General features: G+C 34.6%; 3 protein-coding genes across 3 annotated transcripts; 2 read left to right on the forward strand and 1 right to left on the reverse strand.

The window, feature by feature from the left end:
- Nucleotides 1-700: 700 nt before the first annotated feature.
- On the forward strand, nt 701-3,395 carry LOC122602341 (AUGMIN subunit 2-like). The gene is made up of 6 exons (XM_043775038.1): nt 701-846; nt 1,554-1,655; nt 1,834-1,938; nt 2,262-2,330; nt 2,516-2,629; nt 2,962-3,395. The coding sequence occupies exons 1-6, from the start codon at nt 721-723 to the stop codon at nt 3,211-3,213; spliced, it is 768 nt and encodes a 255-aa protein (XP_043630973.1). The 5' UTR covers nt 701-720; the 3' UTR covers nt 3,214-3,395.
- Nucleotides 3,396-4,991: 1,596 nt separating this feature from the next.
- LOC122600575 lies at nt 4,992-11,532 on the forward strand. The gene is made up of 10 exons (XM_043773313.1): nt 4,992-5,164; nt 5,353-5,424; nt 5,963-6,104; nt 6,207-6,491; nt 6,565-6,712; nt 6,787-7,755; nt 8,391-8,632; nt 9,100-9,173; nt 10,263-10,374; nt 11,297-11,532. Exons 2-10 carry the CDS (start codon nt 5,366-5,368, stop codon nt 11,348-11,350), a joined length of 2,085 nt encoding a protein of 694 aa, XP_043629248.1. The 5' UTR covers nt 4,992-5,164; nt 5,353-5,365; the 3' UTR covers nt 11,351-11,532.
- Nucleotides 11,533-12,007: 475 nt separating this feature from the next.
- LOC122599463 (60S ribosomal protein L7-4-like) lies at nt 12,008-14,457 on the reverse strand. The gene is made up of 7 exons (XM_043771979.1): nt 14,355-14,457; nt 13,665-13,856; nt 13,483-13,580; nt 13,313-13,370; nt 12,691-12,770; nt 12,506-12,608; nt 12,008-12,396 (listed from the first exon to the last, which is right to left on the reverse strand). The coding sequence occupies exons 2-7, from the start codon at nt 13,845-13,847 to the stop codon at nt 12,181-12,183; spliced, it is 738 nt and encodes a 245-aa protein (XP_043627914.1). The 5' UTR covers nt 13,848-13,856; nt 14,355-14,457; the 3' UTR covers nt 12,008-12,180.
- Between the last annotated feature and the right edge of the window lie 512 nt (nt 14,458-14,969).

Below are 14,969 nucleotides of genomic sequence, written 5' to 3' on the forward strand. Positions count from 1 at the left end.
ACAACGCAACCTTAACACCAATATATTGGTGTTATACTATGTATATATTAGATAACACCTAACCAATCTTTTGTTACGATGGTTGATGTTTTACAATCCATGTAATAGATAACACCTACTTAATCTTTTGCTATGTTGTAAATAGTAAGTGTTACACAATGTATGTGTTTTTGAACTGCTTTGCACTGTATAGTAATCTACCTTATGTTTACCATATTTAACTTTTTGTACTAATGCATAATCTACATTACGTAAACGCAAAGTTTACCTTTTTGTACTACTGCATTTACAACTTCCCGTAACAACGCGCGGGCTAAGTATCTAGTTTGTTTCTAATATCATAAGATCAACATTTTATTGGGTTAAATCATGCAGAAATAGATATATACCAATAGACTTCTAGTTAGATCTAATGCCCCCTAGTTATTTGATGCTACCCCAGGGCCGGCCCTCAGCATATTTCGAAAAGGCTGAAATAAGGGGAACTAACATTCCTTTCTACAAATCTCAAAGGACTATAAGTAAAACTTTTAGAAATAAATAAGACACCGTTAATTTCACTCGTGCGATTTACGCGGGATATCAATCGCCATTCAAATACCGAAATTGAAAAATGAGTTTTTTCAAAGAATCCACAGACACCAAGATCGCAAAATCGGTTGTTTAGAAAACTTAAAATCCTGCAAAAGTAAGTATTTGTTCTAATTATAACGAATTAAAATGGCGTCGATTCAGGGAAACAACGGCGATAGAAGAAACCCAAATAGGAAACTTGGTGGAATTTCTGATGCCCTCGCTATGGCTTCCGACCTTGGATACTCTCGATATCGCCCTAGGCAATCTCCTGTACGTGTTTTTTGTATCTATATATGATCACAAGATTTAATTTAATCATTATTTTAATTCCTTAGGGTTGATGTACATCCTGTTTTGGTTTCAGAATGGTATAATTTTTAGTCCTTGAATTATTTCAAAAGTGCAATGCTTAGTAAATGTTATAGTAATTTCCCCGAAAATAAACTATAGCACAGCAGTAGCCAAAATACATCAAATCGCATTTTGGGCATTAAAAATGTGTTACTTATACAAATTTGAAATATCTATTTGGAAAATTGGGTCTGTGGGGTGTGTTATATGCAACTATTTACTCTTGGGAGGGACGTGTGCTTAGAGCCTTAGATTTAGAGCTGGCTAACTTTGATATCGAAAATGTTAAAGTGCTTTTCGATTAATTTTGAATGTGATGAAGAGAGTATCTGGATGTAATTCTAAAATAAATTAACACAAAGCCTGCAATGGTAATGAATAAGTACTATATTGTTTTAGCTGAAGTAGTTCATAGTTATAACCGAAGTCTATCTCTTTATCTGATCCCAATTGGGCTCTATAGCTGAATAAAGATTGTTGATTTTCATTCATTACAATGTTTAGAAATGGTTTTTTATTGTGTATTTTGATTGTAACATAATATATCGTTAGGATAACAAGGTCAAAACTTGAAATTCAGAATACTTAAGTTAATTTACAAAATCTCCTTTTTACATTTCAATTAGGAAGACTTGCAGAATGGTGATGACCTTGTAAGATTATTGCGAGATCTTTCGACGGTACATAGAAAAGTCTCAGAACTGCATGTGGAACTTCAAGGTCGGAAGGTGAAAACAACACACTTTTTATTTCTGAACATATTTTACATTTCATTTTTACTGGATGATACTATAATTCTCATCATGAAGACTTCCCATCATGGTCTATATTTGTTCTTTAGATTGAGGTAGTCTTAATTAAAGTTATATATTCAGGGTTCAAAATTTGTTGAATATGACTTCTCAGGAAGATATGAAAGTTGGGCATTTGACACATGTTAGTGAAATGGAAAAGAAGATAGAGACATTAGCAAGGATCGCTACTATATTGAAGGGTTTCCTTCAGAGAAAGGTAATGTGATTGTTAACTGGTAGATGCTCAATAAGTCAATAGTCCAACTAAATGTGTGATTCAAATTAATACATAGTTCAATAAAAGTTCTTAACTATTTGAATCATGTGGATTGACATCTGCAAATAAGAAGTGTAACAAGTTTCATGTGACATCCAATAAACAAAATTGTAATTATAATGAGATGAGTATTAAATTACTCTACTTGGATATCTATTATCTTAACTGCGAGTCACACAATAGAGTGCAGACTGATACCCCATGTGCTGCAGTGTATATTTGTTTGGGTAAATGTTGCATATTTTTCTTGATTTAACTTGCAGGATCGTGTTATAGCACGTCTTCAACAGCCATTTCCAGTAGAATTTATTCCTGTGGAAGCAGAATATCAGGTTAGCTCATGTGATACACTGAAAATGATACTTTTATTGCTAATATTCTGTAATGATATGAGTTATCGAATCGTCTTTGATGCTTAAAAAACTCACAAAAACAAAAATTTCAGTCCCTCTTTTCTTTTTGAAGCTTATGCATGTGATTTATTAATACGCGTGGGATTTTTTATTTGGATTAACAGAAAGAATTCTCAGAACTACTAATGAGTGCTGCCAGCGATTATGGCACTCTTACAGCGTCTGTTTCTGATCTCCACTGGACTCAAAACTTTAAGGAACCACCATCTGTATGGGGGGTATGTTTCAGAAACTATTAATAGAGGTGGCATATTGGGTAGATCGGGCGGGTTGGGTAATGGGTTCGGGTTAAAACAGATAATTTTTGCTACTGGATCGGGTTGGGCTGGCATGAGACATGCCAAATGCTTTTCTTTTCTTTTGCATATATAATAGTTTGTAAGTTAGCAACTTAGCATGTTAACTATGATTACCAAAGATGACTTGAGTCGACCCATACAAAAGTCAATGGTACATTGCCATTTCTGGTTTATTGATAAAGGCTTTAATAAGTCATTTGCTAAGGTCAACTTTAAAATATTTTTAAGATCATGGTTCATGTTATGAGCAGGAGATGCTTCGTCCACTCCCAGTGGCATTGGTGTCATGTAGCAGATATTTTGAAGCAATGTCAGCCATGAGGGAATCTTTCCTAAACCTTCAAAAGTCGAGGTTGGGTCCTTCTCGTTCACCCAGCAAAGATCTATCTCAAAGAACATCACCAGCAGGTTCTGAATGTGTAACTCCACGCTCATCAGGAAATGTATGGACCTCTGATGATGATAATGTTTATAATGATGCATACTACAGAAGATTGTCTTAGCATTCAGAGGATGGAAATGATATATAATTAAAGATCGTATTCCTGATTTTGTGTTTGTGTCTTGTGAAAGAGAAGTTTGGCTACAATGCTTTTTTGCAGATTATATTATCATTTGTAACTATAGATGTCTTTAAGCATTATGTCCGAATTTTTTTGGTTCAGATACTCACCTTAGAAGCATTGTAGCCTGAACCTCATTAAATGTGTTTAAGCCTTACGACTGAATATGTTTGGTTCAGATATTCACCTTGAGCCATGGTATCCTGAGCCTCATATGTGTTTTGTCGTGCTGCAATACCACACGTCCAGATTACATATGCCCGATTTTGGGCTTGGCGCAACCTGGGTTTTAAACTTTCTCTTGTAATCACTAGAAAATATTACACCAATAAAACTTGAGGGAATGAAAATTGGTACTGTAATTTACAAGAGGATTAAGTAACTACTCATTGCCGCCTTCCGCGGGTTTTGAGCCCCAATACCTCGACGGTGTATGGGGAGGTTAAGATGTAGGCAGACCTTACCTCTACCTAAGTAGAGAGGTTGCTTCCAGTTTCTACCTAAATGGTAGAAAAGACCCTCTAACCTTTGCATGGGATGAGGATCGAACCCATGACCTCTGTCTCCAGAGACAAGGGTGTTTACCACTAATCCAACCATGCTGCTTATATAATTTACAAGAGGATTGTATATGGAAAATGCGTGGCAGTATACGGTTAACTCTTTTGAGATTGACCATCAATCATGATTTGAATTCTATAGAATATTAGACTATCCTACACTAGCATAACTAAAAAACTATCGTATGTTTAAATGATCTTTTTTCAAAAGAAAAAAAAAAGGATTATAGAAGAATTAGCATTATCCTGCACTAGCCTCTTAAGTTTTACTTATACACATAAACTTCCTGAACTAAACATGGTTTGTCAAATAGGTGTTTTGTATTTTAGTGGACGTTGTATCGTTAAAACTATTGTTAGTTACGAATTAGTATATAGGTATGTTTGTAGCCTTGTAGGTTATCTTTAGCAAAAGTAACGAGAGTTGTGATTGTGACTAGAAAGTGGGTTGGTTTTGACGACCGACTTCTAGGATAAGTCTCGGGTTAGTTACTTATATAAAAATAAAAATAAAAATATATCTGAGTAAAACACGGCAGTATTTAAGATAGGTAAAGTCATGCAGTACGGATATTTTTCTTTATATCATACTCATTCCAATGTCATGCTTTTTTTATTAAAGAAAATAATATCAAAGTATAATAATAGATAACTAACTCATTATCAAATCCCTCCAACCAATTTAAAACTCAAACAAGAGAAAATTAAATACGTAACACTAATGATAATTGGATCTAGAGTGGGATTTGAACATTTGATTCTAGTAACAAAAATTTTGTAAATAATGTGTTAATGTCCGTAAGATGCATTTCTAAAAACCGCCTGTCATTTGTGAGTTGTTATCTAAAGAATTTGGAATTAGAGAACTAGAGTTTAAATTATGGTATGACCAAAATGTTTACGGATATAAAAATAAGAGTTAAATTTTTTTTCTCTCCTGAAACTTAATTTTAAAATATTAAAAGACAATACGTTCAAATATTCGGCTAAAAACACACTAATATGGTGATTTCTTTGTAAAACTTAAAATTCAACAAAACAGTAGCACATACATTAAAGTACAGGGGTTTAATCAGTACAAATAAAAATTAGGTAGTTAAATTAATTAAACTAAAGAAAGAAAATTAAAAATTAATTAAATTAAATAAATAAAAATGAAAAGAAAACTAAAAAAAATGAAAGAAAACATAACTTTTTAAATAGAAAAATTAGTATCAAAAAATTATACATTTCGTTGAATTTGTTTCATCTTGTTGGTGTTATGATGATGTTGGACGACGTCGTTTATCATTCTGATAAAGCGCAATGCCATTCTTCAATTAAACAAATAGGTTTATGATTATTTTATTTTTTTAAATAATTATTTTAGTAATATGTGCTTTGCTTTACATTAATTAGTATTATTTAATGTTACCATGTTTCTATAATAATATACATACACATTTATATATATATACAAAAATTTGTATATATATATGAATTGGGAATTTAGATTTTACTTTTGTATATATATGTGCAGGGGTTGTTGTTACATGGGGAAGAAAAGCAACATTGTGAGGCACTTTTTTCCTTTGAATGGTTTTCAAATTGGGTATGTAATGTAACCTATCCACATTTGTCATTTTTATTTTGATTTTTTTTATTATTAGTAGTTTGAATATGAAGATTTCTGATTATGTTATCGTGTTTATCGTACTTTCGAACTTTTTTTATTTGTAATTAACTCTAAGTTTTTGCTATTGAGTGCATAGATATGTGTGTTTATTAAGTAACAAGTAATTTTAAATTTTTTCGAGAGTTTTTGCTGATGTGACGACCATATAAGTTGATAACATGCCATTGTTTTAGTTTATTCCATCCGTCTCAAAATAAGTGTCCATTTCTAAAAGTAATATTTACTCCTGCAGAATGCAATGATATTTTGAATTTTCTAAAAATTCGTTTACTTTTTGGTTGTAGACACCTATTTTGGGAAGGCAAGAGTAAATGATATCGTGTTGGTGATTTTTAAATGGCCGTTTTGTACAGCTAGAGATTGTTGTTCTAGATAATCATGTGATGTTCGTATTTTGAAACTAGTGACTTTTTTATTGCCAAGTGAAGCTAAATGAAATGATTTATCGTTGCAGGGATTTGCAGTCTTATCTTTCCGATCTTAGTCTCTTTTTGGCGCCTGAGAGCAAGACATTTTATATATTGGTGGATAATAGGCCTTGGCTGGAAGACTTGGTCTCGGGTCCTGCACAGTTGTGGCAGTTGATGGTCACCAAGGTTGTTGAGAAATTCAACATCTTAACATTAGTTTAATGGTAATACTGAAATTTTGATTGCCATAACATTTCAAAGATTCCATTTTTTTGGTTATGTTTCCAGTCCAGGTTGTCTCCCTTTGCCATTACACGAGGGCAAAAGGAGATCAAAGAAAATACAGAGTTGAGTGAGCTCAACGATCATTCCAGAAGTTCAAGCCAATCGCAAAACTTGAAAATATGGTTATCGATGGTAACACTCTCAAGACAGAGGGCTTTGCTGCCTGTAAAGAAACTCAAGACTTCCTTGCTTGCAAATAGCAAATTGCACAGAACCTTGTATGGATTTATTGTTTTTGAAGTGGTGTGGAAAGATGTTCGTGGTATCAATTATTTGAACGAGCTTCAGGTATCCCGTGTCCTATTTTTGTATATCTCTTTTGTAGGGGAGTAATATTTAAGTGTCGTTATTCTATGAGCAGACTGCTACTTCTCTTGCTATAGAGGCCAAATACATGAATAAATGGGAATTTGATAGTATAGCTCAAGCTGCTCAATGCATAACTTCATGGTTTCCAGGGACTCCATACGAGTGTCTTCTCTTGGAACAACATCTAAGCTCTATAATAGGTATTTCATGTATGTACACTTTTCTCAAGTTAGTTAACGAGATTGCTTAATAGTTTGTTTGAGATCTCCGTCAGGTGAAGCATTTCATGAGGCTGGTATGGATACTCCGAGCCCTTGCAGCTCAACCGATGATGAAAAAATCTTAAGTGACAGTGTGTTATCAGGGGACGAATTTGAGTGCAGTCCTAGAAGTAGTAATGGGGGTCAATTGGAAACCTTAGAAAACCGAGACCAAACTAGCATTCCGGATGCATCTCCTGTTGACCTGTATATGAGAACTGAACCAATGAATTCTCCAGATATTGATCTTCAATCTGATTACAGCACTGGAGTATCTTTCAGTGAAACTGCCAGCTACCATATACCCTCTCCATGTCCAAGTGAATGTGTGGAAGCGACAGAATCAATTCAGTACAAAGATGTGTTGCTATTATTCCGTTTCAATGATCGTGACCTCCCCTTTGAATTACAAAAAATAATCATGTCTGATTTACGATTACTTACCTTATTGGAGGCTGGACTTCCATCTTGGGTGATCTTCTTTCAATCTTATCCAGTATTTTGTAATCTATATCGTCCATGGATGTGCCCTCTAGCACGATCACTATATGTTGCAATATCCCTTGTCACAGTAGTTATTGGTTTCTATGATTTGTACAAAAACGTGCCTGTTCTTAAGGCAACTGCTTCTCGTTTGTTTGGACCTTTATTTGATTGGATAGAAACATGGGAGATGGTATCAAGGATTCAGTACTTGGGTACTATGTTGTTTTTGCATAATGTCGAGAAGGCTGTCATGTGGTTTTTGATGATGACGCGTACATTCCGGTCACTTGTCTCGGTTATCACACAGCCATTAGTTGCACCACTTTTGCTAGTCTTGGATGGGCTTTTTCCTTTCTGTAACACTTTTATTCAAATGGGAGGGCGTTTATACTCATTCATTTGCATTCTTATGGTGACTTCTTGGAATCTATTGGACAATGTGATCGACACTCTTCTGCTTCCTGTATGGTACATCTCATCAGCTATTTGTGATTTTGGTAATCTGTTTTCCTTATTATTATTTTGTTAACTGTTTAAATTGGAGGTCTCAATTTTGGCCATTTCCCTATAAATGGGTTGATTGGGGAAGTATTTTATCTCAAATGGTTCATAGATCAGATAAACAATATTAGCTAAAAGGGGAATGGGGCCAAACAGGCCAAATATGTTAAAAGTCACCCAAGCCCAACTTTAATGCATAGTACTTCCTTAATTATATTATTCAAAGAAGTAGTTTAGTTTCACACTTTCGATTACTGCACTAATATTTTCTATGAAAAACTCAAAATGGATAAATAAGAGTTTGGGGTTCAACCCAGCCTGACCTGGCCCGTTTCGAATTGTAGTTAAAAGGGCCTGTTACACAACTTGCCCGAACCACCGTATTGCCCCCCTAAACTCAAAGGACATCATTAATCTGACGCATAGTACTAATATTTTGTGGGTGGCCAGGGTAATGGTTGGAACCGGCCACAGGCAAAATCCTGGTTAGGCCGCTACATCCTACATCTGAGTCAATAATGGCTTGCCATCCCCGGGTAACCGGAACAGGGAAAATCCTTCTCCGTTTACCTATATGTAATTTACGCATGTTGCTAATATTTTGTGTTTTGCCAACCTGAGCTGGCTGCAGCGACAAGTGTTATGAGCCCTATATTCTTGCTCCTTTGGAAAACACTATGTGCTCCAATTAGCATCATTCTTGGATTATCCAAGTTTCTTGGTCCTATATACACGTACATCTATGATTTGGTTGGTGGTATATGGCTGTTTGTGAGCAATGTATTAAAGGTAGCCTCAAATGCTGAGGCAGCAACTGCACGCACTCGTGAGATTTCTCTGTGGCGTTCCCTTTGGAATGACCTTTTCTCCAAGGTAGTTGAAGTTTAAATACAGTGTTTTCTTTATTTTCCATTTATCAAAATTACATATACCGACGGTGATAAATTTGATTCGTTTACTTATGAATGGTCAATTTGGGTTGTGCGTAATCCAAAATGGCTGATAAAAATGGCTGAATGGGTAATGTGTGAAATGGGTCTAGCAGATCAAACCGGGAAAAACCTAGAATCCAATTAAATGCATACAACCTCCTAGATCTTTTTATGCGAAGATTAGATTATTATTGAACAAGTATCGCTTACGTAATTTTATAAAATATCTGTATAAAAACGTAAGAAAACAAAGAGAAAACATTTGTGGGTTAACTGGACCTGTACTAAAAATGACACAGGTCGACCCACCCCCCTTTTGACCTATTACCCGATCCGCCCTCCCTCTAAATCTTCCCACTTCCAACTTATACAGTTATTGTACTCATAGAACTATCATTTTTATTCTAGGTTTTCTGTGCTATCAAGAGCATTTTATATGGCGTTGTTGCATTCTTTGCAGCTTGCAATAGACACCGATTAAGGTTACCTTCGTTACTTATGGTTGATCTGTAAATAGTTTTTATGTTTTCAATAAAGTGCATATGTTATAGAACACATTCTAGACAGAAAAACTATGATTTGCAAGACTATGATCTATCAAGTATAATAGCCCCGTGTTAGTTTTGCTTCCTCTATCATGGATCAGCCGGACCAGTAGGTAGTTTAAACCTTGCTCTTTTACAATTGTCCATTTTTCAAATTACAACTATTATAATTGCGTACTTCAAAATAACAATAACAATAAGCAGGAATATATTAGGACAGAACCAGGCCTCGGGCCATATATTTTGGCAATAGTTTCAAGACTTTCCAAAAAAAAAAACAGAGGAACTGCTCATTGAAGTTTAAGCATAGTATAATGTAGGCCTTTATCGTAGAGACTGCTCATTTCATTTTTATTGTGTTGTTCCTTTTACATTCTATCTCTAATGTCTTGAGCTGCAAAAATACATAGAATTTTATAGCAACCACTCGTAGCAAAACTCTAGTCCCCTATCCAATAGCTTATAGATTTTCAAAAACAAAATAAATCCATAGCTAAAGGACAACCTTCTATTTAAACCACTTTTGCTGATGCCATTGGAAAGATTGCCAAAAATTTTGCTAGTGTTGATTTCTTCAGCAAGCATTTGCATTTGTATTATAATTTATAATTAGCTCAAAAGGTGCTTTACCAGTTGTCATCCAATCCAAGTGTATTGAGCTGGGAAAACGAATGAGGTGGGTAACAAGTCAAAACAGATGAGTTCGGACCAGGTCAAAATTCCAAAACAGTTGTCTTTTCTTGAACTGTATAAACAAGTAATGTACTAATGTTTCAAATTTGATTAAAGGTACAATTTTTATAATCGTAATCTAGTTTTAAACTCATTCCTACTATACTTCATATTTTAACCTTATCCATTTGAGCCATTATGGGTAAAGTGCAACCTGAATCAACCTATTTACTCGTAAAAGGGTCAAATAGCCCCCACTACAAGTGAGTGATTTGTGACACCACTAGTTGGGCAGTTATATGTTATCTGCTTTCTTGACATACCTGAAAGAAGTTTTTTTTTTTTTATTTGCAGCATATACAACTATTTACTAGAGTTCGTTCGAAGACTTCACCAGCCAGCAGAAAGATCAGAACCTTTGAATTCTAACAGTAGACTTCAAATATCTGGAGCTAATACACCACCAGTAAGTTGCACGCCGAGTAAAATTATCATTCATAGTTCTTGCTTGCCACGGGTCCGGTGAATTCACTCCCATAAATATGAAATTTTTGTGATATGCCAAAATTATTTCAATTTTATTAATAGGACTTCGACCGCATATAAGGTGTACCCTCAGCCAAAGGATTCAAGTCCCAAATGGGTCAAGAATGAAATGTGTGTGACTTTGTGTTTCAATAGATGATGGAAGTAACTTATAACTATATATCCACAGTAGAATTGCCACTGCCAATTTTGGAGACAGAAAAGTGGGTGTGGACGGGTGGTGAGTTGGGTAACAAGTCACGGTAGCACTAGTTGAAATGGAACACTTTTGCTCTATTTTGAAGAATTCTTAGTAGATATATACACGTCAGGTGTGACCCAGTTGGCATGATTGCTTTTTAGCTGATTTTTTCTCCTTTACCGGTTATATAAACCATAACCCCAAATCCACCCATTCATAAGTAAATTGGTCGACATGGCCACCTATAAGTCTCTAATAAAGCACAAACATGGAAAACAGTCTTGGGAGGGTGGTCGGTTGGGTAACATGTCAAAATGGGTTATTTTTTGTTCTCTAATTATTATTGCTAATAGATAAATACACTTAAGGAGTGAACCAGTTGACCTGTTTTCATTTTAGCTGAAATTTTTTCTTTTACACATTGAACGTAAGCCAAAATCCAAATCCACCCCATCATAAATAAATTGGTCAACATTGCCACCACTATCCGAATCCAAAGCATGAAAAGTTGAAAGACATGAGATTCACTTATTAGTTATTACATATATCAAGTGCTAGGAATTTGCTTCTCAAGCATGAACTTATATTCACTAGTGAGTTTATGTGACTTCAATGCTAATAGCTTCTTGAACGAGTCTGCATTATTCTTGATGTTATACAGGCAGAATCCAGGGAACGAAGGCCATTGCCTGCTAAAAGCACGAAACAGAGTTGACAAGATTTTACGTTCGTCATGAAGTAATGTTCATAGTTACATAGAAAAACAGATTTGGCTTTCATCCGTCTAGCTTTACGTTTATGTAAACTTTTTACTTTTTTATTTAGAGGAATGTCAATCAGATGTATATTTGCAAGAGTATAGATTTGTCAAAGAGCATTTAGTCTAGAATTACATTACATACATCGTACGTACTGCGGAGTATAGTCAGAGCAATGAATTTCGATTGATGTTTCTTCTTTGGTGCTTGATTGATTGTTAAATTGACAACTGAATTCAGGATTTGCTGAAATAGAAGTGCAATAACAAAATACATCAGAGAGGAAACACCCAGACCTAATCTCAAATCATATGTGACATCAATTTAAAGTTGGCTGAAAGGCCAATAATTTGTTGGATCGGAAAAGGATTTGGGGAAGGGTCTATAGAGTAACTCTGATACTTGTTGTGCCTTTTAGACTAAATGAACTGAACGTCATATTTCCTTCGTGAAGGAGGTCATCATCATACTTCTAAAGTTCCAAGGCAACGACTTCAGAAGATCCTATGCTAAATGCAGGCATTTGTTTGAACAATTACAGCGTACTTGTGCTTATTAACATCCAACACGCAGAAACAAGACGGTAACTGTTACATGGCATAAGCTAATCACCATTTGTTTGCAAGTCGAACCCTTGATAGCAAAATCCAAAAATTTCTCAGCGATATTACATCCATCTTAGTTTGAAAAAGAAAAAAACTGTCCCAATTACCAGAGAGCCAAGAGTACACAATCTAACAATAATTCCGAAAGGCAACATCAAAAACATTGAGCTATGACCAATAACCTAATTCATTCGCCTAATGAGCTCATTGATGTAATCTTCACGATTACCAGCATCTCCTCCTTCAACATAGTGGTTTCTCTTCTTCTTCATGCCACCCAATGGAGCCTTCAACTTGAATGGCCAGAGGAAGTTATTAGCCTCCTTGAAATGAGGTCCAGCAGTGAGAATCTCATGGATAAGATCTTCAACACAGATAATGCCATGTTTCCCAAGACCCTGTCACCACAAAATGTGATAAGTTATGATTATAGTGGTGCTTATAAATATACTTCCTGGAATTAACAAACCAATAAACTAAAAAGATGAAAGGGAAATGCAGACAGACCTGCTCGACAATGGAGTTATCAGTCAATGGAATCCTTTGTTTGTTTAGCTTGCCATAACCTCTCTTGTATATCAACTCCTTCACACTCTTCAAGTTGGGGTACCTGAAGAGAAAGATGTCATCAGCAAGGATAAATATATAAATATATAGAACAAATGATGAGAACTCATTAGATGAAAATATACCCGTAGGTAACATATGGCTCCACCCTGTGCAACATATTCAATGTAGCCTTGTTGACTTTCAAAAACACACCATTGAAGATCTGAAAAGTAGAAACATAATGATAAGCACATAGGGAAACACAAAATTCTCTACTATAAAAAACACTAATGATCCCCCATTTAAGTTCAGTTGGAAACATATCAGCTAAAGATTTACATAAACACATATTAGTATCTCCAACAGAAGTACTGTAGTATCTACTTCCCTGCATGTAAACTTATTTGCAAACATCGATAGGTTCATTTAAAAGATTGGGCTATATCTATCTAATGAGTCCATCGCCATCAAGTGAAAGACGAGGCAATGACAGATTAACAGAAGTTAATAATCTCATTGTAGAGATGACTACAAATAGAAACTAGGCAGAACTAACATGCCCAGAAAAACAGCAAGTTCATAATGGAAGCTTAGAAGTGTTAATATCAAATATAGAACTATTAGCAAATCCTAGCATACTCAATTAACCAATGAGCACAATAGTGTTGCATAACAAAAAACCGCAAAAGCCGTAGCAATGTACTAGCCATAAACCACAATGACAACAAAAGTTAGTGTACTATAATGGACGATCTAACAAATCACCTGTCTCAACCGCAAGAGCTGCAAAATTTTCTTTGACTTTGGGTCCATCGCATTAATACTGCAGGTTCAAAAACAGAGCAAAAAAATAGAACAAAAAACATTAACATTAACGTACAAATATATCATTGCAATAGAACTTAACAATATTAATTAAATAAAACAACACTTACCCACGGATCCTAATGATAAAGAGCATCTTAGCTTCCGGATTCACATAAAATCCACCTTTCAATCGTGCCTCACGTTTCAGCTGGATCAACTCCTTTTGCTGCACTTACACATATTCACACATATTCAGTACACATACCAAAAAAGAAAAACGACATAAACGCATAAACGGAGGCGATCATACCTGAGCTTCGTACTCCTGAGAGTACTGCTTAGCCCTGTTGAAAATCAACTTCCTGTTAGCAGCATTCTTTTTCTTCAAGGCTTCAACTTGAAGCTTCTTAGCCACAGCCCATTCCTCATTTCTTTTCTGTTTCTTTAGTACGGATTCCGGAACCGCGGGTCCTGATTTAGCAACTTCAGCCATTTCTTCTACCTAATATACCAAAAATTACATATTATATATGCATACATATACATATACATATATCTATATACACACACAATTATATTTATCTATAATGAAGGTTGAAACATGATTAAAGTCTAATACACACAAAATATCAGCAAAGTAACAAAAAGTCAAAAGATTTAATTAAATACAAAACTTATATTTCTGCAAAACTATACAAACAGACATAGGCATATAATATATATATATATATATACCTAAAAAAATATTAAATGATGATCTAATATACACAATATATCAGGAAAACAAAATATCAAAAAAAAAGATTATATTACATTATTATTAGTTTATTACATACAAAAAGCACAAAGTATAATAGAATATTTACTTTTGAATAATTAAAAAAATGAACTATTTGAAATACCTAAATCTGATAGGATATAAGAAAAAAAAAAAAGATGAAATAAAATAATGAGCTATATAATAAATGTATGTATGATCTGAGTGAAAGAAAAAGCCTACCGACTGAAATTGAGCAGCGGCAGCAGCAAATGGAGGTGGGGGGAGTGAAGGAATGGCAAAGAAAAGATGTTGTTTAAAGACGGATAGTTGAATTTTAGGGTTTTGTATATTTTATAAAAGCCCATTCAAATAGTTTTGGGATCCGGTTAAGTTTGTGGGCATAAGGTGAAGTCCATTGGGCTTTCTAGTATTCTGAAAATGTATTGATATGTGAGTTTGTGAGTGTAATTTAGGAAGGTAATTAACTAATTATCATACTCCTTTAAAAAAAAACTCCTAAATGTTGAAAGTTACCTATAGTGAAATTCTATGAAACCGATATCTGCTCTAATGATGGCTCTTTTGAAAACATACCACCAACAACTGCTTTCGAATACTTGTTTATGACATAACTAGAAAAAGCCACAGAAAAAAATGTGTTTTATTCTAAAGTTGATGATGTCATGTCCGAAGCCCATCAACTTCTTTCCTACACAATCCTTAGAGGTTTTTATGACCTTCATAATATTAGAGTTCATTGGAGATCCAAAACAACCCATTGTTTGCGCTAGAGAAGAATTTCTAAAAATGAAGTATTGTTTGTTCGAACTAAAAGACTTGGAAAAGCATTACAAT

This window comes from Erigeron canadensis, chromosome 5 (assembly GCF_010389155.1).
Source record: "Erigeron canadensis isolate Cc75 chromosome 5, C_canadensis_v1, whole genome shotgun sequence".
Classification (NCBI taxonomy): domain Eukaryota; kingdom Viridiplantae; phylum Streptophyta; class Magnoliopsida; order Asterales; family Asteraceae; genus Erigeron; species Erigeron canadensis.

Bases quoted from the DNA above. Each gene is read 5' to 3' on its own strand.
- LOC122602341 (XM_043775038.1), top strand. From the start codon at position 721: ATGGCGTCGATTCAGGGAAACAACGGCGATAGAAGAAACCCAAATAGG. The intron at 847-1,553 runs GTACGTGTTTTT...CATTTCAATTAG, and splicing joins ATCGCCCTAGGCAATCTCCT to GAAGACTTGCAGAATGGTGA. The intron at 1,939-2,261 runs GTAATGTGATTG...TTTAACTTGCAG, and splicing joins AGGGTTTCCTTCAGAGAAAG to GATCGTGTTATAGCACGTCT.
- LOC122600575 (XM_043773313.1), top strand. From the start codon at position 5,366: ATGGGGAAGAAAAGCAACATTGTGAGGCACTTTTTTCCTTTGAATGGT. The intron at 6,713-6,786 runs GTATTTCATGTA...GATCTCCGTCAG, and splicing joins ACATCTAAGCTCTATAATAG to GTGAAGCATTTCATGAGGCT. The intron at 8,633-9,099 runs GTAGTTGAAGTT...TTTTTATTCTAG, and splicing joins GGAATGACCTTTTCTCCAAG to GTTTTCTGTGCTATCAAGAG.
- LOC122599463 (XM_043771979.1), bottom strand. From the start codon at position 13,847: ATGGCTGAAGTTGCTAAATCAGGACCCGCGGTTCCGGAATCCGTACTA. The intron at 13,371-13,482 runs GTAAGTGTTGTT...TTGAACCTGCAG, and splicing joins TTTATCATTAGGATCCGTGG to TATTAATGCGATGGACCCAA. The intron at 12,397-12,505 runs GTCTGTCTGCAT...TTGTGGTGACAG, and splicing joins ATAACTCCATTGTCGAGCAG to GGTCTTGGGAAACATGGCAT.